The 27,458-nt window shown below is 31.0% G+C and overlaps 1 protein-coding gene across 1 annotated transcript in view; it reads left to right on the top strand.

Annotated features, from left to right (window-relative positions):
- The first annotated feature begins 558 nt into the window (after nt 1–558).
- LOC129987408 (peroxidase-like) overlaps nt 559–27,458 on the top strand; it is a 48,484-nt gene continuing 21,584 nt past the window's right edge. The window contains exons 1-5 of the mRNA XM_056095384.1: nt 559–714; nt 13,151–13,269; nt 16,194–16,254; nt 17,385–17,581; nt 23,393–23,563. Of these exons, the coding sequence (XP_055951359.1) occupies nt 713–714; nt 13,151–13,269; nt 16,194–16,254; nt 17,385–17,581; nt 23,393–23,563 (550 nt within the window). The 5' untranslated portion in view covers nt 559–712. The remainder of the gene's footprint in view (nt 715–13,150; nt 13,270–16,193; nt 16,255–17,384; nt 17,582–23,392; nt 23,564–27,458) is intronic.

The raw sequence follows: 27,458 nt of genomic DNA, 5'->3' as shown, positions 1-27,458 counted from the left end.
TTATATTCTTTCTCGTGTATCCAAATGCCTTTAACCTATAACCTAAATGCCATAAATTTTCAGTGAAAACGTGCTTTCAAATCGCATTATTGCTGTTAGACATTTATAGCCATTTTAGATGAAGAGGTCTTCTAAATCTAAAATGGCAATAAAAAAGCAACATTTCTTGTTGTTTGTTTAAAAAACGAAGTAGTTAATTTAAGAAAAGACTATTATTTTAGTCATTGTAATTTCGAGTTTCTAATAACTACAAAAAAAAAGTTGTTTACTAGAATTTTAGAGTCACGATTATTTTTTTTTTATGAAATTTCCTTTCATAATATTTCCAAATTTGTTTCTTTATTGAAAGTTCTATTGTCTGATATAAAATTAAACTTCACCATTTTATGACAATCCTTAATTTCAGTATGAAAAATGACCATCTTTTCATCGAGCCGCAATGTAAGTGGGAAAAAAGTAAATAACATCACACCAGACGAAAATCAAATCTTTAGTACTTGAAAAGAAAGGTTTCATATCGTAACACTTTAATGGCTAAATAAACTTGAATTATTTTGATCAAAGTCAAAAAATAACCAATCTTTCTCACAAATAAGCAGGGAACTGCTTCTGCGCGTTTTGTGTTTATGTAGCAAGACATCTGCTTTTATGAACTGCTCCAGGAAAGTAGCATATTCCTACCCCGATGAGTTTTGAAATTTCCTCGGAATAAATGTATGTACCAAAATTTTTCATATTTTTATCTAAAAATAATCAATAAAATTATTTAATCAAGTTTTTAAATTTAATTTTTAACTCAAAAATGCTTGGTTTGAATTTCCTGTACTGAAATATCAGTTAATTGAATTTTATTGAAGGTTGTATTTAAACATTTATATATTGTTCACATAGAAAGAGACTACCATAATATGGAAGATTTTCATTTTACAGGAGATGCATTTCAAGTTCGTTTATATAGCCATATCTTCTGTAAAATAACAGGACGCTGGATGCTTTACGAAGCTATTCTGAAATCTGCCTTAAGCAAAACTAATCGAAACTTATTTTCTGATACAAAGTCTTGAAGAAATATATGTAATATAAAAACTATCTAAAAATAATCAATAAAATTTTTTAATCAAGTTTTTAAATTTAATATTTAACTCAAAAATGCTTGGTTTGAATTTCCTCTATTGAAATATCAGTTAACTGCATTTTTTAAAGTTCTTGAATTTAATTTTATTGAAGGTTGTATTTAAACATTTATATATCGTTCACAGAGAAAGAGACTACCATAATATGGAAGATTGGCATTTTACAGGAGATACATTTGAAGTTCGTTTATATAGTCATATCTTCTGTAAAATAACAGGGCGCTGGATGTTTTACGAAGCTATTCTGAATGCTGTCTTAAGCAAAACCAATTGAAACCTATTTTCTGACATAATGTCTTGAAGAAATATACGTAATATCAGAACTTTCGGGAAGGAAAAAAAAGGAGAGAATTTCGTACTGTAGTTTTCTTTATATAAGTGAGCGATATATAAATATATAATATTTTTCAATTCAATTTATGTTATATTTTTAATGAATTTTAACACAATAATACTATCTGTGAATCAAGCATACTATCTGTGAATTGTGTTATGTGAAATTTGTCGTAGGATCGGCTTTGGAATGATAATTTTGTACAAAATAGATGCTCGAAAAAGTTTCGAAATTCTAATTAGATTTTTAATTAAAATTTTATCAAACTTGTAAAATTTTTCTCGATAACTTTAGGGCATATTATTCTACAAAATCTCTTTTGAGGCATTTTAAACATAAAAACAGATCTTTTAAGTTGTATCAGTTTTATTTCTATATCACTTTTGTTCCCATTTTTATTAATTAAATTTTTTTTTTGCAATAATATTTTTTTTATTATGATTGCATAAACAATCATAATAAAAATCACAATCATAAAACTGAACAATATAGTTGTAATTAATTTTATTACTTTGTTGTTGTATTTTTTGTGTAAATGTCATTTATCTATATAATTAAGAAAATTTCTTTGAAATAGAATAAGACAGATGAACCAGTTCTAAAATCTTGTCTAGGTTCGAGTTTCCTTTGAATTTTTTCCCATAATAAATTCCTATCCGTTTGATAAAATTTGTTTTATTATTCTTTTTTTCCTTCAGCGTAATAAGTTATAAAATAACGTGGGATATTTAATACTTATAGTTTTGCTATGAAGTGATTTCGTTATTTTAATATTTGCTTAAAATACATTAGTATCTCCATTTAATCTTTCTTGAAAATTAGCTCTTTTTCCAATAATTTTAATTTCCGAAATCGAGCGTTTGAGATATTCAAATAGTTGTAATGTTGTATAGATTCAGAATTAAGGGACAGCCGCTGTTTTAAGCAATGCATTTTTTTTTTATGGTAGTGAGCATTATTTCATTTTTGTTCATTTTGAAGTCCATGTAATGAGATTTATATTAAAGAAAGATAACTAATATTCTGACCGCAAAATTCTACCAAACAGTGTAATTTCCCATTTAAATGTCATTAGAGAATCTGTAATGAAATTTAAATTTACAAAAGAAAAAAAAAAGATTGAAAGCTTTTACAAAAAATTTATATGACTGGATTAAATTCAATATTTTCCCAAAAAGTTCTTAAATTTCTAAAACTGTTTCTTAAACCTAAAATAAACTATTACTTTAAAATACATTTATTCGTGCGCCAATTAAAAAGGCATTTAAATTGTCCAATTTCAATTTATATTCTTTCTATAGTTTAAAAATATAAGCATGAGAAAATAGGCTTAATTTGGTTTTACATGTGTATTCATTAATATTTGTGTTTTAAATAAAGGATCTGAGTGAAAATGAGGTTTGTTCAAAAATGAACCGATTATTAAATTGCACTTTGCTAATTCCTTTGCCATGACCTTATACAATGGTAGCTTTGAGCTTGCATCTGTACTGTGTTTTTTGAGAACATAAATTCAATTTGTCACTATTCTATGAATGATGGAATAAACCAGCATATTTTGTATGACGATTTCTTATATTTCGAAAATGAAGAAGCAATAAATTTGTGTGTAATATAGCTTAAATTTTTCAAAAATTTCTCTGAAGCACTGTAGATTTAAAACCTGCTTGTAGAAAAAATCTGCTCAATTAGTCTCTTGTGAAAGAAGAGAATTTTACACATCTCTAATGGATGCTTGGTCAACGATCTCTCGGTATCGGCTACATACATGGCTACGAATGTGTGCTTTTGTTGACAAAAATGAAAATTTCACAAACTGTTGGAATTTTGGCGATATATTGATTAACAGCGAAGATGAGATGTCTTTCTACAACATTACAACACTGTCACGTATATTATAAAAAGCCGGGAGACAGAACTGAAGTCAATCATTGGTGTGAAGAAATTGAGTTGAGTTCAGCTAAAGCGAATGGTTGAGCGAATTTCATCGCAGAATTCTCTCTGTATGCTTTGTGTTATTGTGGAGAAGATTTGCTACTTGTCTGCTATTGATTTCGGCAAGTGCTGTTTTATAAATCTTCATCTATGTTTTGTTATCTGTTTTTTATTTCTAGTTGAATAATGCTTCTTTACCCTTTGATGAGATTCATGGACTTCTCACCATATAACCACAAGACGGAGTTTTGGATTTTTACTTTATATGGTTTTGTAATTGGAAGAGTGATGATGGAAATTCTTGTAGATGGTTACTGATTTTCTTAGAAAAGAAGAATCCTAGAAGTTCTGCAATAGATTCAATACAACCCAAGCGAACAGCATTTTGAAAACAAAAACGACAGTAGTAAAACTCGAGAGTGGTTTTATTAGGATCAACTTTGCGCCGACATTAGGAAATTGCGCTAAAATACCAAGGTTGTGGTACCCAATAATATATGTGTATTATTCGAGAGAAGGCTTTGAACATTTTAGTACGTATCCTAGTAACGTTAATCGATAATCGGTATATTCTAGTATTGGTGGTCTACTCAAAGCCAGTATCAGTATGGTAGCCAGAATCAAAGAAAGTTGGGTATATAATCCGAAACGATGGAGAAGTTTGATTCCGATATTGAAACAGAAATTGGGAAGACTATATTAACGTCAATAAACTGAAAGATGCCTTCTACAGAAATCAAATAGCTCCTAACATCAAGCCAAAAATTATTTACATCAATTGGCTAGCCCTATGCCGGGCAATTGATCATGGTTCTACTTAATGAGATTGTCGAAATGTCAGTCTTTGAAGAGGGATATAGTTTTAAAAATTTGTAATGTCTCCCTTCTCAGTTAGTTTATGTTAAGAAAAAGAATTTTAAAGATAACTATAACGGATGCTGAATGGATGACGGATCAATGATCCTTCGTCCTTGTTGATATACTTAGCGATGCATTTGGGAGCAAAACAGAAGTTCTTATACTGTCGGAGTTTTGGCGATATATCGATTAAGAGCAAAGATATGATATCCTTCTAGAGCCTTTTTTGCCTTGTCATAGAAATTATAGAAAGTTAAGAGAAATAGTTGAAGTCAGTCGGTCAGTCATGTAGAGAAAGTTTAGTTCAGCTCGGATGAATAGTTTAGTGAATTTCTGCAGCGAGTTCTCACTGCTATTGCGGTTGCTTAGTAGCGATTTGCTGCTTGTATGTGTTTACTTGTAAATGTTATTTGCCTTTCGTGATTTCTTGTTGAATAAAACACCATTATCTTTTACTGAGATTGTTAGAGTTTTTTTGTAACAATACTCAAGATGACCAGTGCAGGTATGATTTGTTTTCATTAAATGATAAATGTTTAGTTTTAAAATTTAATTATTTATTTCAAGATAAGTAGTAATGTATCTATACGATCTTAAAAACTTTCAAATTATTGCTTTCAAATATATTTAAATTAAAATCATCAAATGTCTGATAATCAAAGTTGTTTAGTAGAATTTCGATTATAAGTCTTTTCATCTTTACGTAAGTGAATCCTTTGAAAAACTTTTAAACAGTGCTTTAATATAAACATAAAATAATAATGACACTGTCTTATTAATACAGAGTTATCGTAACATATTTTTACAGTTATTTTGACATTCTGGATGTTGGCCAATAAGCTGTATCTATATGTTTTAAACCATATTGTGTGATATTTGGAAAAACTCATCCGTGTTTTTTTTAAATTTAATCTTTTATTTGATAATTTTTTTATTTCTTATGGCACTTGCCATGGACAAGCCGCTGTTCGAAGACAGCCGATTTAAGCCTGAGGGGAGCGCCTCTTGCTTCTATAGTAGCGCCATCTAGGGCCAAGAAAACGACTTAGCTACACACACGTCACAACCTTTTTTACGGGGCGGACTTCATTCACGCAACCACAGATCGTAATTTAGACCTGAATTATAGAGCGATCACCCCTGATCCAGTACCCCCAGTGGCATTACTCTCGACATGGAGGACTTTGCGACCACGACAGATTTATACGCGCGTCAGCACCAAGCACGCGGATAATCTTCGGCCGGCGGGGTTCGAAATCGCAACCTACGGAACGCGAACCCGACTCTCAACCAACCAGGGTATTCCGGCCTTTTGCTGTTAAGTTTAAGCGAAAAGTTTTCAATGACAAAGAAATTCGAGTGAAAATTTTAATAAGTGACATTAGTGGATATAGAGAAGCTGTACACAGAAATTGTATTCTAATTTTGCTTCATTTTGAAATATCTTTCCAAAAAGAGGAATAATTGAAAACAATTGTCCAAATCTAAACATTTCAGCTCTTCCGTTTATGTTATCAAATGCATTAAACATTTCCATTTTTCTAGAAACTTTACATTTTACTTTTTCTTTCTCGAATTCGAAGTTCAAGGAAAGTATAGTAATCGCCAAAAAAATTCTAATTCGTGATTTTGACGAATCCCCACGTTTTAGACCTCTCTGGGTTCGAAACATACATTTTTGAAAAATGTCTGTCTGACTGTGACAAAAATTAACTTAAAATCGCTTTCAGCTAGACGGATGAGATTTGGTATATGATTTGTAAAGAAAATTTGTAGAAATCTGTCAAATTTTGAACAAAATCCATTCTGTTTGTCCCACTGTTTTAATATAAGTTAACACGATAACTACAAAAAAAAGAGAGCTAGATGGATGAAATTCAGTACTCTGATTTATTCAGTACTCAGACATATATCAAATTTTGAGCTACATCTACCGAGGCGTTGATCGTCTGTCAATCTGTAATTTCAGAAGAATATAAACCTTATAACTCAAAGTATATCAAATCTGGTATGTAATTTTTCACTACAATTATAGCTATTATCAAATTTAGGTTTGAATCGGTTGGGACAAACACATCTAAAACAAAAATTTGATTTTCGAATACTGTTAAACGCATGCTAGGGATTAATCGCCAAATAACGCGCCAAATATCACATAATAGACTCATTTAAATTCTAAATTCAAGCCAAAGATTCATATTTCTTGATTACTGCATGCCACTTTTATACAAAGTCTTCTCTGAGTTACCCAGCGTTTACAAGTTTTGGGTTTGGTTGGAGATAACACCTTCATTAAAGAAGCTCTGCGAGATTATGAGCAATGTGTTTTTCGTAATCCGACTTTTTTATTGCATTTATAAATAAAATTCTAACTTGATTACAAAGCTTTTATGAATTAAGCACTGTTCTATTGTTTTCATAAGTAAGGTTCCACTCAAATAATGAATTTAAGACAATTTTCGCTTTTGTCTTAATATTAGAAAGACGGGAGAAGTCATTTCGTTCTCAAATATTCATATTACCCTTGATTATTGTTCGATATCTTGTAAGTTCAATTGCTTTACTTAATTCAAAGTACTGAATATGAAAATATCATTTGATTCTGTTCAGTATTTTTGACTCTTTGAATGTGCATACCATCAAAGTCTGTCTGCTGTCATTTCGACCGCTGAACAAACATCGCAGTTTATGTTGCTTCTAAAATTTATCTTTAGCTATCTGTGCAAAGTTATCTACGTAACTTTGCACAGATAACGTAGATGGCGCAGATAAATTTGCTTCAACGTCCTCATTTTCTACAAACTTGTGCGTGTTTCCTTTTATAGAAGGAAATGGATTGTTTGGAAGAGGCATATATGGAGAAGATATGGAATCTGAAAAACACCTGCTTGTCACACCTGCTAATTTATTTGTGCTGAAAAGTGTCAGCTTTATTGAAATGGCTAATATTATTTCTTTCCTTCACATTACAGGACATGTATTTTCCTAAAGAGCCATTTAAAAGGAAAACTGTCAGAGTAAGAAATTTTAAAATTATTACTGAATTTTTCGTTAATTATTTTTGGAAATGGAAAAGATCTGATTTTTCTCACGATGGATATATTCTTTATTAAGAAAGTGGGACATTAATTCATTTTCTACAGAAGCCAATATTGTTTTCCCCAGTGAATTAGCAATTGAAGAAAGTTCTTTGATTCTTAATAATGCACGCACTTCACGTAGAAAGAGTTGAAAAAGGAAGAAGGTTCTAGAAGTAAATTTGAGTTTTAGGGTAAAATCAAGAATACATATCCGTTTCTGAAATCAGTGAAGTGAAACAACAGCAAAAGGTGTATCATATGGATTCGATTGGATTTGGGGATTTTAATGGCGCAGGTACCAGTTCTGATTATATTGCGCCAGACGTATGGTTTATATATATATGCAGTTATATATAGATTCAGTTTTGAAGACATTGAAAAGACTTTTTACATTTTTAAATTCTTTTTAATCTCCATTCCGGGAAAGCATAATTATTTACAACCAGTGTCGCGGACAAAGCAGGTCCACAAGAGCACGACATAAAAGCAGAAATGGGAAAAAGAACGAACTAAATTATCCCTCGTCTTATATAGCCTAAGATTTTGATAGGGAAAATATATCTTTACCGTGCTAACATATTATTAGGATTCTGATAGGGATTTCTGACGCATGTCAATCACAAGTAAAGGAAACACAGGGATATTTTAAAAAGAATGTGCTTACTGGACAGTTTTCTACCACTTCACGCGGAGTGTGGGAAAGTTAGGCTTTTAGCCGATTCAGCAATTTTATAAAACTTCTGTTGAATTAATTAAGTAGAGACAGTGGAATTGGGTCACGAAATAAGAGAATGAACTTACTATGGACTAAATTAAGATAAAACTTTGGAAATTGATTAAATTGAAATTAGAGTACACACACACACACACACACACGCGCACGCACACACACACACACACACACACACGCGCACGCACGCACACACACACACACACACACACACACACACACACACACACACACACACACACACACACACACACACACACACAGGAAGGAGGTGTCGATGAGTTAAACTGGTATGACCAATGTGGAGTCTAGTCAATTTAACATAGATAATCCGATGTGTATCAGTATGGAACAAATACAATGTCTTTTAATGTTCTTTCGTTAGGAACGAGGCAATAGTACAATGTGTTGAAAAAAATGTTTATACTGAGTGCAGATGTTTGTATCAAATGTCAAATGTTTGTCATTAGTTTTTACGAGTGCTTTGGAATTCTTCATAAACAAAAATATTCTACAGTTCATCAACATTATACAAAGGTCAAAGCTCACTCTTACTTGCAGGTTACACGTATATCTTTAGAGGAATTAAAGGTTTCTCTTCCTAACGGTATTTAAATAAACAATTTATGGTATAAATGTTTCATGAGACATTTATTTTGTGGTTTTGATCCGACATCAGCAAGCGTCGAAAGACTTTGAACAAATAAATTTACTTTAGTGTTAGATATCTGTAAGATGTTTGCTGAAAATTGTTTGTTCGATAAGCAGGTCAAATATAACTGCAGATGGTCAAATAATATAGTGAGAAATATGTTGCTTACACAATATAGTCTTCAAAACATTGATAAATTCCAGAATAAAATTTATATAACAGCTAATGTTTGATCAAAATATTTGTCAAATGAGTTTAGAAAAAGATCAAGTACTTTTTTTGACGAAGCAATTTGAAAATATATATCTTGTCGCTTAGCAAAGCCCTTTCATAATATTGGACGAAACATTACAACCAATAATATCTTTACATTATTAAAAGTAGCTAACTGTTTACAAAGTGACATTAGTCTTGTTGGCACTGAGTAATAGAGAGCATAAGAAGTAACCAAATCTTTCATGTTTAAAAATGGAGAACTACATTTAAGCGAAATTATCCAGCATCCCCCTCCCAAGTAAATTTTAAAATAAAATTGAATTTCAGACAGCTTTTTGATGGAATTGTATACATCAGTACATAATTGGAATACTGGAATTGTATAAAGTACATAATATTGTCTTTTTAGCATTATGTATAATAGACATATGTATATAGATTAAGTTTTTGTATAGTTATTTACGCCAACATTTTCTTTCAATGCCTTTATATTGGAATTAGGTAGAAAGTGTTTCTTAAATGCATTATAAGACTTTGAAATGAGAGAAAGCATATTTCAATGTATTGATGACAGATTCTCTATGAAGTTGTCCATAAAAAATATAAGTGTTTTTAAATTTTGTAAAGATAATAACATTAAGATATCTTTTTCAATGACCCTTCTGAAAGATGATAGCAGAAAGCCTCCTTGGGAAAAAAACCGACGTCCTTTACTGTGTTACTAATAAAAGTATTACGAGCTATTATTTCCCAAAACTGAAACAAATTATTTTTAGACCGCAAACAAAATATGAATAAATACAAGATTATGATGAAAAAATATTGATTTGAACATGTTTGAATAAGTACAAATGTTCGATTTGCGTTCAATATATCCATGAGTCATGCAAAGTCATACGATAACGATTAAAGAAACACAAATCATTTTTTATATCTTTATACTTATATGAGGCAAGACTTATATGTGAATGTTTTGGGGAATTCAGGTAACGGCTTCAAATGATTTCATTGTTTGCATTTAACATTCTAGTTTGTATTAAATTTTTTGAAATTAGTTTTAATTGCATTTGAGCTATTTCAAATACAAATAATAAGCTCTGCTCATAAAAATAATGTCGTTGAGTATTTTTATCTTTGCCTTTTTTTGTTTACTTGAAGTAAGACTCCATTATAAGATTAAAAAATAAGAAAATTCTTTCAGAAAAATAAGAAAGTGACCTTTTTATTTTCATTGACAGAGACCTTTTTAAAAAAATGTTTCGCAAAATTTAAAATTATTAAGATGAAAGTGAAAAGAATGAACAAAAATTCTTTAAGAATTTTAAGAGGACACATAATAGCTGTTTATTTTTCAATTTTATTGCAACAATTACTGTTTTAATTTAATTGTTAGCATTACTCTTAAATGTCCTAATAGAAAGAATAATTAAAAATGACTTGTTCTACTGGTGACTCATAAAATAAAAATAAAAATCATAACGGAAAGTGAATTTGAAAATTATTTTATTTTAAATCTGGCAAAGTGACTGAAAAAAAAACTATTCAAAATTAGAATACTGATTTTTTTTTATCTCCTGCAGCCTGTGAAGAAAGTTGTTTAATTCAATTATTCCTGGCATATTCTTGCGAATATCCAATAAATTTTTTTTTTTATTTATTAAAAGCTTGGTTATGTGGATCATATACCACATACTTTTCAGGCCGTATATATGCACGAACACACGGAAGCACGCACGCACGAACACACACACACACACACACACACACACACACACACACACACACACACACAAATATTATCGTTCGTGATTCTATTGTCATTTAATGAATAAAACTACTTATCTCAATTTTCCAAATTTTAATTTAAAAAAATATTTTTGGGAAAAATACCAAATACTCCTAATTTATTCAGGTTTTCATATCATGTTAGCAAATATTTCTAAAATATAAGGGTCCTAAATTCACTGACCTTTGCTTTAATAGAATAGCACTGGCTGTCTATTTCTTCCGTTTTGTTACGATTAGGCTTTGATTATATGTGCCCTTGAACAGCAGCATTGAATATCAATTACTTCACACTGCTGATGATTAGGCACTGATTCGATATGCATGAAAAAAACACGAAGAACCGGAGAAAGAATGAAAATATTCAAATCTTCTTTAAAATATATTTCCAAACCTCAAACTTTTGTTTCTGTGTACTTTTCTGTTTGCTGAACAGCGAAGTTTATTGACGTAAGTTTGGTTGGCCACGGATCATGAGTTTGGTATAAGGAAATACTGATATTTTCGTCACATGGCAGCAGCTACAAAGTAGTTTCTTTAAAGAAGTAAATAATTTAATTTATTTACATTAAAGAACAACCTATGGAATATAAATATTCCTTATTGGTCAGACGCTGAGGATAAGATAGATTCCAGTTTTCCTCAGATAAATGAAAATCATCCTCTTGCTCATTTTCCTGTTCAATTTTTATTAGAAAATAACTTGGTTTATTTTGAAAGGTGAATTGAAGACTAAACAAAGACGCCCCCTATCTCGTTACAATGATAAAGATTGCAATAAAGTATATTCAAAGAAGAACTAAAGAATGCGCCAACTTCTGGAATTTTCTAAAGCAGATCATTTTTTCATAATCTTATCAATAAATCGTTATACTTCTTTATTTTTTAATCAATTTTTTCAAATATTAAACTTTAGTCCAAGAGTCTGCCTTGAAGAAAGTTTTAAACAATTTTTCGAAGATGCATCACACAATTTACAAATAATAACTAGCTCATAAACAATATTATATTAAAAAACTACATGTTTAAATACTCTTAAACGTCAGTTTATATGGTATTGAAATAGTACAATTTCATTTTATTAACTGAATGCTAATGAAGATATTAATGTGCAAGAAAATACTAATAATCCAGATTTAAAAATTGGCATTCAATCTTATTTTTGTCTTCCTTTATGGCCCCAAGAAAAATTTAAGATTAATCCTAAAAGAAACCTAGATATATTCTGTAGAAAGGGTGAATCTTTCGAACGGAGTCGTAGACGGGGTATATTGCTCAAAAGCTGAGGAAATAGTGGATGTATTTATTATATGTATAATGTTCCACACACACACACACACACACACACACACACACACACACACACACACACACACACACACACACACACACACGAATACTTCCTTTTTTATTACTTATTTAATATTTAAAAAACTGTAATCTATTAATTTTGACAAAAAGGAGTAATTTATTCACGCCTAGAAACAAAAGAAAGTCACAAGTGTAATTCGACCTAGATATATTCTGTAGAAAGGGTGAATCTTTCGAACGGAGTCGTAGACGGGGTATATTGCTCAAAAGCTGAGGAAATAGTGGATGTATTTATTATATGTATAATGTTCACACACACACACACACACACGCACACACACACACACACACACACACACGAATACTTCCTTTTTTATTACTTATTTAATATTTAAAAAACTGTAAGCTATTAATTTTGACAAAAAGGAGTAATTTATTCACGCCTAGAAACAAAAGAAAGTCACAAGTGTAATTCGACCTAGATATATTCTGTAGAAAGGGTGAATCTTTCGAACGGAGTCGTAGACGGGGTATACTGCTCAAAAGCTGAGGAAATAGTGGATGTATTTATTATATGTATAATGTTCACACACACGCACACACACACACTTTTTTATTACTTATTTAATATTTAAAAAACTGTAATCTATTAATTTTGACAAAAAGGAGTAATTTATTCACGCCTAGAAACAAAAGAAAGTCACAAGTGTAATTCGACCTAGATATATTCTGTAGAAAGGGTGAATCTTTCGAACGGAGTCGTAGACGGGGTATATTGCTCAAAAGCTGAGGAAATAGTGGATGTATTTATTATATGTATAATGTTCACACACACACACACACACACACACACACACACACACACACACACACACACACACACACACGAATACTTCCTTTTTTATTACTTATTTAATATTTAAAAAACTGTAAGCAATTAATTTTGACAAAAAGGAGTAATTTATTCAACGCCTAGAAACAAAAGAAAGCCACAAGTGTAATTTTTAACGAAGAATATTTTGTCTATAATTGTGAAAAAAAAACCCTCTTTGATATATGTTATTTAGCTAATTAAAACGCTTCACACACTAAATTTTCTTTTCTTTTATCTTTCAGGATTCTCAGATTCCTTGTCACCGCTGGATTAATTCCTTTAATATTGTTGACTGAAGCTGCAGCTGATACATCAAATAATAGTCCCAATGGCAAAGTTTACTTTTATTCCAGACATCCAGGTGAATACAGATTGCTAAAAGGCTTCAGTTTAAATGATTTATCTGCCAAATTTGTTACTTTTTATGAATTTTGGGGTTTAGTCGAGGTTTCATCCTAATTTCTAAGACGCAGAATTATTAATTCATGTTGCATATTTAATTATTAATTCAACTATTGAAATATTAGGTTATTTGATAAAAAAATAATTGATAAACGTTTTTACTATGCTAATATACCAGAAGAAAGATATTTTTCATTTTATTTGTTTTCTACGTTTTGTAAAATATCAAAAATAACATTAATCCTGAGATCAATCGTTCTAAAATTCATCGCCAGGTTGCGTCCCGCACTCACAATAAAAATTAAATTAAATTAAATTATTTACTGATAATTAAGTTCTAAAATATTTTATATAGTATATTCCGATTGAGAATATACACAAGTAAGTTTCATTATAAATCTACAAAAAGAAACTTTTTAGAAATTAAATATTTGTTAATCGATTAATTTAATTAAATTTTGTTTATATACTATAATATATTGAATTAAAATGAATGAAAATTCAATTATAAAATTTCGTCTTTACAAATATGAAATGAATTAAATAAAATTATATAAATAAATGTATGCTATATTATAAATAAAAGCATATAAATAATGATATGCCAAATAAATAAGAGAAAGAAAAACACATATTTTTATATAAAATGAAATTTTTTAACATTTGAATATTTAAAATGGCAATTTAATTAAATGTTCACTACTTCTTTTAATTTAACAATATTTTTATTTTTAACAGAAAAAGAAGAAATATTTCCCTTTTTATCAAGGTAGAAGTTGAAATTAAATCTGAGAAACATTAATATATAATTCAGAGTTCTGCAACGCATTCAAAAACATCGCCAAACATAAAAAATTATTCATAGAGAAATGCGTAAAGATCACAACGCATAGACTCAACATTTTAGCTTTATCGCGAATTCTTATAATTAATGTGCACAAAAAAACATAAATTCCTATGTACTAAAAAGAATTCTGCAGAAATGGACTCTTCTATTGGTACACGATATTGAATGATTTCTCCAAGATGTTGATCAAGATTCCGAATATTGTACAATATTGTATAACAATATTGTTATAAATTTCGTGCTAATAGGGTTCCAATTTTAGAACAATGTAAGACCTACTAAATAGGTTTGATGTGCTGCCTTCGCAAATGTGGGCTTATCTCTTATCTTAGTATACTTGGCAGACGCTTATTGAATCTTGAGTAATGGGATTCTGGCAGTTGCCGATTTCGCTGTGAAGAAGAAATGGAGAAAGAAGAGAAGAAGCATTTTTATTGGTTGATGGTTTTGGTTACAGTTATGATAGAATTTACTCTTTTTTTGGTTGGCAGGAGCATGACAGTATATTTTTATGTCTAATTTTCAAAACGGTGATGATAATACCATATATCAATTAGTTTTATTTTTAGGTTAAGAATGTGATCTCTAATGACATGAATGGAATGTTTAGTCTTAGTGGAAATTACTCAAGCTCGTACTTAGTGGAAATACACTAATTCAATTAATGGAGATAAGGATTTTTGATTTACTGCGCATGTGATTCTATGTAAAGTTGTCCATAATTTGGAGCACAAACACTATCGCACAATTATTCAAGCATTGTTTGGATATCTATCTTCCTTCAAAATTATAAATTGTACAGCGAAATATTAATTAATTGATAATTTGGCAATTTTTTTGTTTTCTGCAGTAAATGGCAGATTTATTTTATCTCCTTGTTCTCGAAACTCATTCAGCAGGTTTTAAAATTCTGAGGATCTGAGTCTCCAAACTCGCATTTGTAACGCTCAAAAACAGTTATTTCTCTCTAGATTGTAAATTAAACATTTTATCTGAAATTTATAAAACAATTTTACTGTTTTAAGGTTTGAGGTAAGAATAAGAATATTGTAAGTTTGAAGGTTCATAACTATAGTTCTTACGGATAATGGCGCAGCATGCAGAATGGACATAGGCCATGGAATATTTTGTGAATGGATGAGGCACATTTTTGCCTAAATGGAAAGTTATATCACTGACTCTCCGACCGGCCCGAAGGCACACGGATAACGAAAACTGAATGACCGGACCACCGCAACAGCAACACTGGCGGGAACTGTGGTTGAGTTCTAAGGGCCATCGCCGGCCACGGTACAACTCTTCCCGAAGGAAGTACGTCGATGGGAGGAGCCAGATCCCCCACCTTTTCGTGTACCCACCAGGGTGGCGATATCCAACCAGCATACCGAAAGCGTCTCATCCTCATTTCGAAGTGCCCCCCGGAGGTTGCCTAAATGGAAATGTCAACACCCAGTATTGCAAGGTTTCGCACAAACAAATCCCTATGATATCCATATCATTCTTCTAAAGTCATCCCAGAAGAATGCAACAGTATTTCTTTTATGGAAAATTCAAGGAATAACTTTAATTTCAAAGATCTTGCAATTTTTTTTACGTTTCATAATTTAGAGAATTTGCATTTTTTTACAAATTTGTTTGGCAATCAGACAAATAATAATTTATAATCGGCATTTCTGAATCTTTCCCTCATTCCCATGGATCTAAACAGTAGCTCATCAGCCTGTTTTTGGAATCAAACACTGAACATTCGTATATATGGCAATGCATCAACTCATGCTTTCCATAGGTTTGAAATCAATGAACAAAATAAAAAAATGACTTCATTTTTTAAAATTAATTTTAGCTGCAGATATTTCCTAGCACTGAAATTCATTTCGCATATATTTGAACCAAATAATATTGTAATTCGAAAAATTTAAGAAGAAATGATTTATAATAAATCGCTTTAAAGATCCTTGGTTATGTTTATTTATTTAGAATAAACAGTTTTGAAAAATGCATGATTATGTTTATTAATCTTTTTTTTTTGTATACAGCAAATGAAGCATCTGGGGAGTTCATGGAGGATAATGATTCTAAATCTAGGAGCAATACAATGTAAGTACGAGGAAAAAAGTCCCCATAATAAAATGCAAAGATATAATAACACTTGGCAGACATTTATATTACAATAGATTAAAAATCTGAAGCATTCGCTACGAATGTCTGTAACATCCTTATTCTTTTTTTACCATATTGGTTTCGAAAATGGGTAAAATTTCTATAACAGCAGGGGGTTACTTTTGCTGAGCATATTCTAATCGTACTAGCCACTCCAAACTTCGCCAAAAAAATGCTACCTTGGATGAGGTAAAGGTAAAGGTAATAAACATGTTTTAGAACAGTAATAAAAATTATCATATTTGGAGAAAAGTCACTAAGAAAATGTAATTTAGGCGACCGCACAGGATTCTTAAGTTGAAATTAAAAAAAGGACTGATTCTATGTCTACTAGAGCCTTCGCGAAAAAACAAAGAAACGTTCTCGGAGGGCCCAGTCATATAACATGTCTTATACATTTATTTGTATAGCAAATTTTATTTTGTAGATGAAGGAAGGGTCTCAAAATGTTATATTTTAGATGGATAGCTTTTTGAAAGACAATTGTTTTCATAACAGCGTATGATGGAATTTGAAATTTTCATTTCTATATTATTCTTTTATTATTGAAGACAAAGATTAGTGAAATTAATTGCTGCATCTTTATAAACGGCTTTTATATTAATGGCTTTTGTAGATACTCATTTAAGAAATGTATTTTCTATTTACCCTACTTGTTGATTTCTACCCTACTTGATTTACCTTACTTCGCATTTCAAATTTAAGTTTATTTGTTTGTAACTCTCGAAAGGTGTGACAATAGAGTCCCGTCTTCAAGTACAGAGGGTTGATAGTTCGAGACTCACTTTCATAGAACAGTCTTAAGCAGACGCAGTGTTACTACACTTAATCTAGACGCAAAGCAATCTGCTTTCACTTCTTGATAGAATTTTTTTCATGTCAATGTTTTCTCTAGGGATTTGAAGAATGCTCATATCAAATTTTAATTAACTTTATTTTGCTATTTTACTTAAATACATCTTTTCAAAATGAGAAATTTAAAAATAAACATTATAATTTCACTACAATTCAAAATTCTGCTGCCTTATTCTTTTTATTTACTGAAATTTTTTTTTTGTTTTTTACAGGAATTATAACGGTGAAAAAGGGAATTCTCCTAGTTTATTTCCAGATGACCAAATACAATGTCAAATCAAACAACATATCACGTGTGATCCTTCTTACCCATACAGAACAATGAATGGAAGTTGTAACAATTTAGCTCATCCAACATGGGGCGTTTCAAACGGATGCTACTTGAGATTTCAACCAGCATTTTATGAGGGTAATGTTGCAAAACGAATTGTGATTCTTTAAAAGCTTTTTATTAAGAAATGCTTTACATTTTTTTCTATGGTTATGATTTTCGACTTTACCAAAGAGTTATTGGCTGACGGCGTAGAAAATGAGATATGAGCGACATAATACCAAATGTAAAAAGTGAGATACTTTTAGCTTCTTTTGAAATAAAATTGTTGCATTTCGATGTAAGATGTTAAGTTTATATTTAAAGCAGCATTAAATGAAAGTTATTTAATGTCCATTTCATTCATTTCTTTCCTTTTACGTTCGAAAGCTGGTCTAATAAATGTATGCAAAAATTTTATTTTGCTCTGAAGAACTGTTTTTTGATTTTTTTTAAAAATTTGAATAACTGATTTGTAGAAAAAGAGAAGGAGAAAATAATAATAATATATATTAAATAGGAAGTCTTTAATTATTAAAACAAAATAAAAAACAAATGGTAATAATAATAAAAAAGTAAAGCTAAAAAAATGATTAAAATTTGCAATCGATTTTACGAGCGATTGAAGAAATAGGCAAAAAGATAAAACAGAAAGAGACTAAAAATATTGCCACTTCTTTATTTCTTTATTATCTATCCAATTTTGTTTATTGGGTTGTGCAGTCCTGATAAAGACATATTAAAGACGTATACATCATTTAGCCGCGAAAATTTTTATATTGAGTACCTTTAATTGCTATTCAAATCTATAGATCAAAGTGCTTTGTCTATATAAGATGTGATTTTGTAGAACAACCAAAAATTTGTACTTTTAAGATGTAATTTTGTAGAACAACCAAAAATTTGTACTTTTAAGATGTAATTTTGTAGAACAACCAAAAATTTGTACTTTTCATATCTAGTTACAGAATGGAATTAATAGGATCTATGCCTGGAGTGCATAGAGTCGTCAAAATTTCTTAAGGAGAGCTCTATAGATGTTACGGGCGTATTAAATATAAAAATTTGAAGTAATTTTCTGGTGAAAGTCTCTGCAGCTGAAATGAGCGACTTTCCTTTGCATGAAATATAACAGAAACAGAAATCCAGTTGATGTTGATAAGATAGTATTTATAGTCAATATTAACTTATTAATTAATTTTATATTAATTATATAAATTACAACATGTTTGATGAAAAAATCCTTCAAACGCTCTACAGAGTAGAGCATTGGACCTAGCTCTACGCCTTATAGCACATAGGGTATACCCTATAGTATGTTTACGTATCTTCAGGATATTGGCCGAGATTTAGAATATCGAACAAAAGCGTGGCGATATCGTACAATATCTTGTGCACATGGAGACCGATTCAGACAGATTACTTTATTTCTTGGTTAGAAGGTACTCATTAAAAAGGATTTTCGAAATTTTCTATTAACATTTTTACTAAAAAAATAATCAAAGTTTCACGTTTTTCTGCAACAACTTTGGAAAATATAACTGATCTTTAAAGCAAACTGAATACTGAATTTACAAAATGAAACTGAATTTAGTAAGAAATTTAAGTATTTAGTATTAACTATTTGATGGACAGTCGGTGGATTGACGTCGACATACTAGACTTAAATGTAATATCTACCTCAATTGGCTAATACCTTGTGGTGATGGCCATGTTGAGGATCATTTACTTTAAAATAAATGCAATGTGTCATATTATTGTAATGTTTCATTGTCGGTTGGGTTTGCCACATTCACATTAAACTTTGCAGTATGACTGCGGATATTTGGAATCATTTTTATATATGAAAAAAGAAAAAAAGAACCCATTGCCCCTTTGATCTATTCAGGCACATCGATATTTTTTTCTGAGCATTTCTTCTTTTATTAAAATTTTTGAAGTTGGCATCAGATTAATACGTTCCCAGTATATATTGCAACAACACTTTTCGATTTTAGAGTTACTAGACAGGTAATCTCTCGCGTTAAGACGATATTAAACAAAATTTGCATTCGCATATTATCAGTATTTAAATATTAAGAATAATTTTAAAAAATAAGGATAAATTAATCAAGTTGTCGAAACCATTATAACATTGCATTGTTACGGAGAAGTGTTCAAAGCATTTTAATCATGTGAGAACATAATTTATGAGCATATGAAGCTCGAAATCACGTAGGTAATGAATAAAGCATAAATGGCAAATTTCATCAGCATCTTTTAATCGCATATATTTTTTAACCTGCTTTTACCAGTATTGCATTATTATTATGTATGCTTCTTTGAAAGCAGATGCGTTATTAAAAGGTTGATAGGTTGATCTGCTTTTACCAGTATTGCTGTATTAACACGTATGCTTCTTTGACAGCAGATGCGTTTTAAAAATGTTGAAGTAGAACTATGACATCATAGCTGTTATTTTCGTGGAATGTAACTTTTTTCGGAGGAAATTAAATAATTTAATTTTTATAATATGTTAAAAAAAAACTTCACTAGAATTAAATAACAGTTTTGATAAAAGTATTTCCTCTTTCCCTCAATGGGGAAATATCAATTCATTCATTCTTAAGTGGGAAATATTGAAGGATTTGACTCCTGTTCTAAGATTAATTCATTATGAAACTGTTTTATGATCTCAGAAATTAGAAATAGCAGTTTGTGTTTACAAAAATATTGCTTTCATAAAAATTCTATATAAATTAATATGTTTAAAAATTTGTTAGCAAACAGTTTATCATTTGGAAATTGCATTGCGACGGAAACGATCGTTATTCAGCTTCCAAACGTGGCATTCCTTTTTGTGAGAACATGATGTTGTTTTGGTTAGGGGATTTTGAAGCTCGAAATCGCATAGGCAATATATAAAGCATAAATGGTAATTTTCATTTTCAATTTTTTTCTTGGCTAGCAAAAACGTTTTGGAGCTCTCTTTGGAGTTCTCGTAAACCGGTTTAAACTGGTTAATGACTTAAATTAATTAAGACAAATAAAGACTTAAAAAATAATAATGTTTTCGCATGATAACTTGAAATTGTCGGTACTAGATTTCATTTTTTTTATTCTATTTTTTTTTCTCATTAGACAAATATGTATGACTCAACTATTATTAATAATATCCAATGAACCATAACATTTTTTATCTGAATGAAATAAATGAAAAAAATAACAAAAAAAGCCTTTAAAAATAATCCTTTCTTAACGTGATAAAAGGTTGAATATTTTATGTTATAATAATCTTATTAATTTTGGCACTTAATCTATAGTACTTTATTATATATGCTATCATTATCGAAATTGATTTTTTTCTCAAACTTATCACCACGGGGCGCCACTTCTCTGGAATCCAAATTAAACTATTAGTTTAATTTAGTTCTGTAAATTTCAAAATAATGTTTTATCATTAAGATTGCTTGAACTTTCAAATCTTTAAAGCTTTTCTTCAGAAAATAAATGTAAAATCTATTACAAGATAGTGTCATTACAAACATGTCAAGTCAATTAAAAGTGCATAAAAAATGCAATGCATAATATAATTTCCAACCTTGCTAGGTTAGGAAAACTATTCTTAATTATTATGGTTTCTTTAAAGAAAGTAGCACGCAGCAAAATAATAATAAGTAAAATATAATAAATAAAAATATATAAGTAATAGTATTTTCTAATATATGTATTTATAAGTATCTATAATAAGTAAAAATAACTTGATATAAAAGCTAGCTATTTAAAATTTTCAATCGTTTTTGTGTTCCTGTCATTCAGGGAAAAAAAGTAGAAACTTAGAACATATATGGTGACATTACAATTAATCGAAGGAACCCATACGATTTAAAAATTTCATTTGATAAAAGCTTAGTTAATGGAAAATTCATGTTTATTGCAACTTTCATTTTTTACTTTTATCTTATAATTTTACTTTCAACAAATTATTATGATTATACTTGACGCCATTTTCTTCAAGCTCCGATGGGTCATTAACAAAGACAAGAGTAGAGAGTCAATTTCTAAAAGTTGCGAATAAACAAAGTTACTTTTCGACGTAATTGGCTTGAAGGTTTCGGCATTTGTCTTATCAGTGGAATAAACTTTTGATTCTTATTTACTTTCTTGTATACGTAATATTTAGAAAAAATAGTAATTGCCAAAAAAAAAAAAAAATCGAAATCTTAATGAATCTCCACGTTTTAGACCTCCAAGACTTAGAAAAGCGCATTTTTGAAAAATGCCTGCTTGTCTATCTATCTGCAACAAAGATAACTGAAAAGTGCTTTGAGCTAGATGTTTGAAATTTGGTATACAATCAAAATTTGCAGATTTCTGTCAAATTTGGAGAAAAATCGGTTCAAAAGAACTCTTTCTGTCCGGTTGTTCAAATATAAGTTAACACGATAATTACAAAACGAAGAGAGCTAAATGGATGAAATTCGGTATACAGATTTACCATTTATAGTGTAGACACCTGTCAGATGTTGAGCCAAATCAACTAAGCGTTGAGTGTCTGTTGGTTTGCACTTTCAGCAATCTCTTCTGCAAGCGCAATAATTCATAAAGGCAATGACTTAAATATATCAAATTGGGTAAGGGATTTTGCGACTACAAGTGCAGTTTTGTGTCAAATTTTTGTTTCAATCGGTTGAGAAAATCGCGTCTAAAGCACAAATTCGATTTTTTATGCTATTAACGCATGCCAAAAATTAACCGCCAAATAACTCGCCAAGTATCACACGACTGATGAGTAAAAAGGCTTAATCCCCACCAAAAGTTAATGTTACTGGGCACCAATGCCATGTAAGGCTCTGAGATGAAAAATTTATTAGAGAGGGTACGAGAAAGTTTTGGGGAGACTACTCCATCTGGTTTTGAAAAACGTTGCCACCAACGATGAGAGATAATCCTTAGAATTCTTTTGTAGCTTGTCATTAATTTAGAAGTTTCGGCTTCCTAGCAATTTCTTCAATTCAGACAAAAAAAAAAAATCATTTAATTTTTAGTCATTTTCTTGATGAAGAACAAGACGCAAGCCTGTCGTTGATCACGTGACTGGAAGTTTAGTCTAGTTTAGTTATATTAACTTCCCGTTGTAAAGCAACACTAAAGCTATTTTGGGACTGACCTGGTAATTTTGAACTGCAGTCTGATGACGAAGACGACACCTGAGCTGGCACCCCCCCCCCGTCTTTACGCCAGACCAGCGGAAGGACGTTTGGCCCTGACGGATTTTACGTGCAACAAATCCCCTTACAGGACGGTTCTTCGACTCACGAGCCGAGACCTTACCACCAGGCCACCGCGGACCACACGTGACAGAAAAGAAATGCAGCATTGAATCCCCAGGCAACGAGGTGGCCAAGTATTTCAAAATTGTGACCATGAAGGTGAATACTTAAACATCTCTTCTCCATGTTCCTGTCTTAAAAGAAAACTTAAAGAACTTCTAACTAATAAGGCGCTTTGGTAGAACATTAAGGCTTATCTTACATCACTAACAGCAATTTTCTTTGAAGAGAGAATCGGAAACTTGGCCCATTCATATGACAAATGCCTAAATCTTCATGTCGATTATGTCGACATGCAATCTTGCATAGTGCATAATTTTTGGTAATAAGTTGCCTGTTCTTTGCTCCAGTCATTTTTAATAGTTCATCGGAACTTGAAAAAATATACGACCCTTCTATAAATTGATTGAATGCTGGTTGAATCTTTATATAACTTTGATTACAATTCGCTACAATAAAAATTCATTTTATTTCAAATGAGGTCCGCATATTTTACAATCTCATATTATCATACAAAATAATGCAAAATATCATGAAAAAAATGTGTATAGATTTCTTTTGCTGAATAGATATCTTTATAATAACATTTATAATTTAGGAAAAGGCAACTTCCGGAAATCTGTAACTGGAAATCCATTACCTGAGCCTCGAGATATCATTGTGAATATTTTCAAGGATGTTCACCGACCTTCTACAAAAGTTTCTTTCATGTTCACTGTCTATGGCCAAATTTTAGCCCACGATTTATCTAGGGCCGAAGTACCAAATTGTAAGTATCTGTAAATGAATGGTTAAAATATTGTTTTACTCCTTTAGTCTTATAATAATGAATCTTTGACGAGTCTACTTTTTTTCATGAGCTAGTTTCAGATACTTGGCTTTCGAAAGTCATGGGTCAAAGGCACAGTTTCAAGGAAATGCTGATATGTGTACTAGGCTAGTTCAGGTTAAATTATTGAAATCTTTTTCCTATGGCCGGTGGTACGGCAGATTTTGCTATAAGTGAGCCTAATTTCTAATCATGGTAACGCAAAAATCTGTTATTGAGTCCAAGAATATGGAATGATACTGTCTTTCCAGCAAAATATTATTAAATTGTCGGGAAAAGGAGCAGCGAGTATAAAAATGATAGTATAGGTGCCAAGGGGACGGCGCCATGGATATGATTCCGATGACTACAGGTGTCCAAAAATGACATATGGGGCGTTGAATAACGGGACATAGGAACAAGACTTTTCATTTTCCCTTTTCTGTGGCTGAGGAGTTTGGACAAGGGTTATTAATGCAATTATGAGTTTCATGTGATTCTGGAACGTCTGGGTGATTCAAAAATTTTTAAGGCCGGCTTCCTGGCATAGGAGTAGCGCTTCTTTCCTGTGATCTGGGCGTCCTGGCTTCGAGTCCCGGTTTGGGCATGGTTGTTCTTCCGTTGTTCTATCTGTGAGATGTGTAAATGTACCCTCCTGTAAAAAAGGTGCTGTGCAAGTGAATGAGTGATGCGTGAGTAGTCAAGTTGTACTCTTGACCCTAGTTGGCGCTACTAAAGAAACAAGGGACTCTCACGCACCGGCATAAATAGGTGTCTTCGTAACAGCGGGCTTGTCCATGGCAAGTGCCATAAGAAACAACAACGAAATTTTTAGGTGTGCCGAAAAATTTCTTGTGATAATTTAGAATTGAGTTTAACCCCTAAATAGTCCTGACATGAACTTCAAGGTTTATCGAAATATCGGTTCTTAGATTTACAAGTTGAAATTAAATCAGTCAAAAGCGTTATGATTTAATACTAAAACACAAACACATACCATAAACATTTAAATTAGTGATTCTTAATCGAATCAGTTAAACAACACATTCCTGAAATGAATGGGGCAAGATAAAGTAGCTAAGAGGTTAATTTTAAATGTTGTTTTATCCTTGGACTAGCTAGCGTCCTTGCATAGGGGTAGCGCATCTTCCCCGTGATCTGGGCGTCCCGGGTTCGAATCCCGGTTCAGGCATGGGTGTTCATCTATGTTCTATCTGTGAAGCGTGTGAATGTGCCCTCCCCCCTGTAAAAAGGGGTTGTGCAAGCGAATCAACCCCTTTTCATCTTCATATGAGCTAGAAGTCAGACTTCTGCCCTCGGGTGCTCAGGGGTCTTTACCCTTAGAAGCTACTGCAACCCCTTTCCGTGGTAACGCGGACACGACATCATCATCATCATTGGATTAGAATTGCCTTGAGAGGTTATCTTTTAATGATAAGAATTTTTTTCCTTGGTGGCTTGGTATATTTGTACTGGTTAGGAGTGGCTAAATTAACAAAAAGTTTCTCTATCTATTGAGGTTCTAGCATTTATACTAATGTGATGCATTAATTAGCATAGATTGGTTAACAACACAAGAATTTATTCTTTTCTGGTCATTTTTGTCCCGCTAAAGTTGTTTGTGATGTATCTTAAAAAACAACAACATATTTTTTCATTTTTGAAAATAAAGGCATTTTCTACGCTTCTTGAAAGTAGAGGCTGTTATTTATTTGTAAAAATACAGATATTCATATCTCTTAACATCCATTTCCTGCTCTAAATCTTGAGGTTAGTGAAATGGAGTAGGATGTAATTAAGTACGCTTTAGTGTTAATTCAAAAATTTGACATAAATTTAATCAAATTTAATTATCTTAAAAGAATATGTGTATTTATGTTTATAATTATTACATAAATATATTTATGTATATAATTTTTTTTAAAGTTGATAGTCTTCTTCTTCTTCAAAAAGAAAAAAGTAACACCCATAAAATAAATAAACAAATAAATAAACTTTGTGTTTTATTTTTGAAAGGAGGCTATGGTCATTGAATAAATGTATTGTCAGTATTTCATGTTTTTATCGCTTTATTTGATTAAATTGAAAGATAAGTATTCATTTATAAAAAAGAAGAAAGGCAGAGTAGATAGGCTTAACTTCTGACAAACGCTGCTACAAATTCTGTAAATGCTTAATAATATTTAACGATTTACTGCCATAAAAATACATGCATAATTGATAATAAGTACGAAACTGTAAAATTACCAGACATATAAATCTAATAAAAATGAATTTGCGATGAGAACAACTTTTTTTCCCACTCGTCTATCAACCACTAAAAAAAAAATACGTTTATTAGTCCCTATTTCAGTAAAAAAAAAAAAAAAAAAAAAAAAAAAAATACATTGCTGATTAATTATATTTCTTCATTCCTTGCGAGTAGCAAGAAAAATTATTGAATCGGTATGATATAAAGAAGGATAAATACATTGTAATAGCGATAATTTTGTATACATCGAAGATAATTCTGAAAATAAAAATGGAGATTATCTACAATGATGAAATTCACTTTTAATGCATGTGTTTCTATCATTAAAAAAATAGGTACTTGTATTATAAAAAACGACTATTGAAGCATATTATAGATAATTGATTTCATTAATGTTATAAGCTAGATCATGTATTGAAGAATGACATGATTGAAAGACATGAAGTAAAGAAAAAAGGTTATGAGTCCGATTCTCTGGTTAAAGATTTTTTCTCTGAGACTAGAGTGAATGTTGAAGGTTTTCTTTCAAACGAAATGCATGTATTTGTCAAGTTAATGAAAAAATAGAAAGACAATATACCACAAATAAAGAGGAATTCTATATAAAAATCTTGAGATGAGAAAATAGCATCATTAGGAGTTATAATCATATTAAAAAGCATGCCGTGACAAAACATTCCCCAGTAATGAATGGACTTAAAGAGACAATAAGAATAGAATGCAGAAAGCAACTGCAACTATGGTGATTCATGGTAACAAAAGTATATCTTCCATTTTTCTACCTTTAAAGCAAGGTAGAAAAATGGAAGATAAATCAGGAATGTTGGGGTATGGAAAGGGCTGTGCGTACCACCATGCCCAATTCATTGCTTCCAAACGAACTGGTCCATACAATCACACAAGGAAACTGTGTAAGGAAATAGAAATTCACAATACCTTCAAAATACCAATGCTCGATTCAAAATGAAATGAATCGTGCATTGGCATTGTGAAGGTCGGGTGCTCAGATAGGTTCTGATGGCTACCAGCAAACATTTGTCGATTTGGTACTCATCTCAATGGACGCCTTTCCCGATATAATAATGCAGCAGCTCTGTTTCCGTTCGCAAGAACATGTTCGAAAAGCATTAAGTCAGAAACTACAATGAAGAAGTTGATAGGCTTCGTACAATTCCACTTTTTCTTTTTTCGATTCATTTCCCTTTGTCTCCAATCAATGCTATCTACCTGATCTTCAAGTTTGTACCAGAAGTTCCAGAATATTCTGCTATTAGGAGAAAATCAGACGTCCATTTTAAGTGCTTCCAGAGTGCTTGAAATTCACTTTGACAATATTAAGTTTCCACCTCCGCTTCATGTTTTGGTCGACCACAAAATAGCTTTTTTCTCATTCTGTAAATTTATTGCCTTTGCTGCTTCAATTTTTAATTAGTTTTGTTGTTTATTTTTTCCTGTTGTTTTTATCCTTATTTTTATATGTACATATTTTTATCTATGCATGTAGTTGTTTCTACTTACTTCTGTAAGCCTTGTGCTGTACTTTGTGGTGCACAGGGATTGATTTATCATTAATAAAAAAAATGAAAATGCTGCACTTCTTCGTTA

Source organism: Argiope bruennichi, chromosome 10 (assembly GCF_947563725.1).
Source record: "Argiope bruennichi chromosome 10, qqArgBrue1.1, whole genome shotgun sequence".
In the NCBI taxonomy this organism is placed as follows: domain Eukaryota; kingdom Metazoa; phylum Arthropoda; class Arachnida; order Araneae; family Araneidae; genus Argiope; species Argiope bruennichi.
The sequence above is the reverse complement of the archived record's forward strand: the minus strand, read 5'-3'. Positions and strand labels throughout refer to the sequence as shown.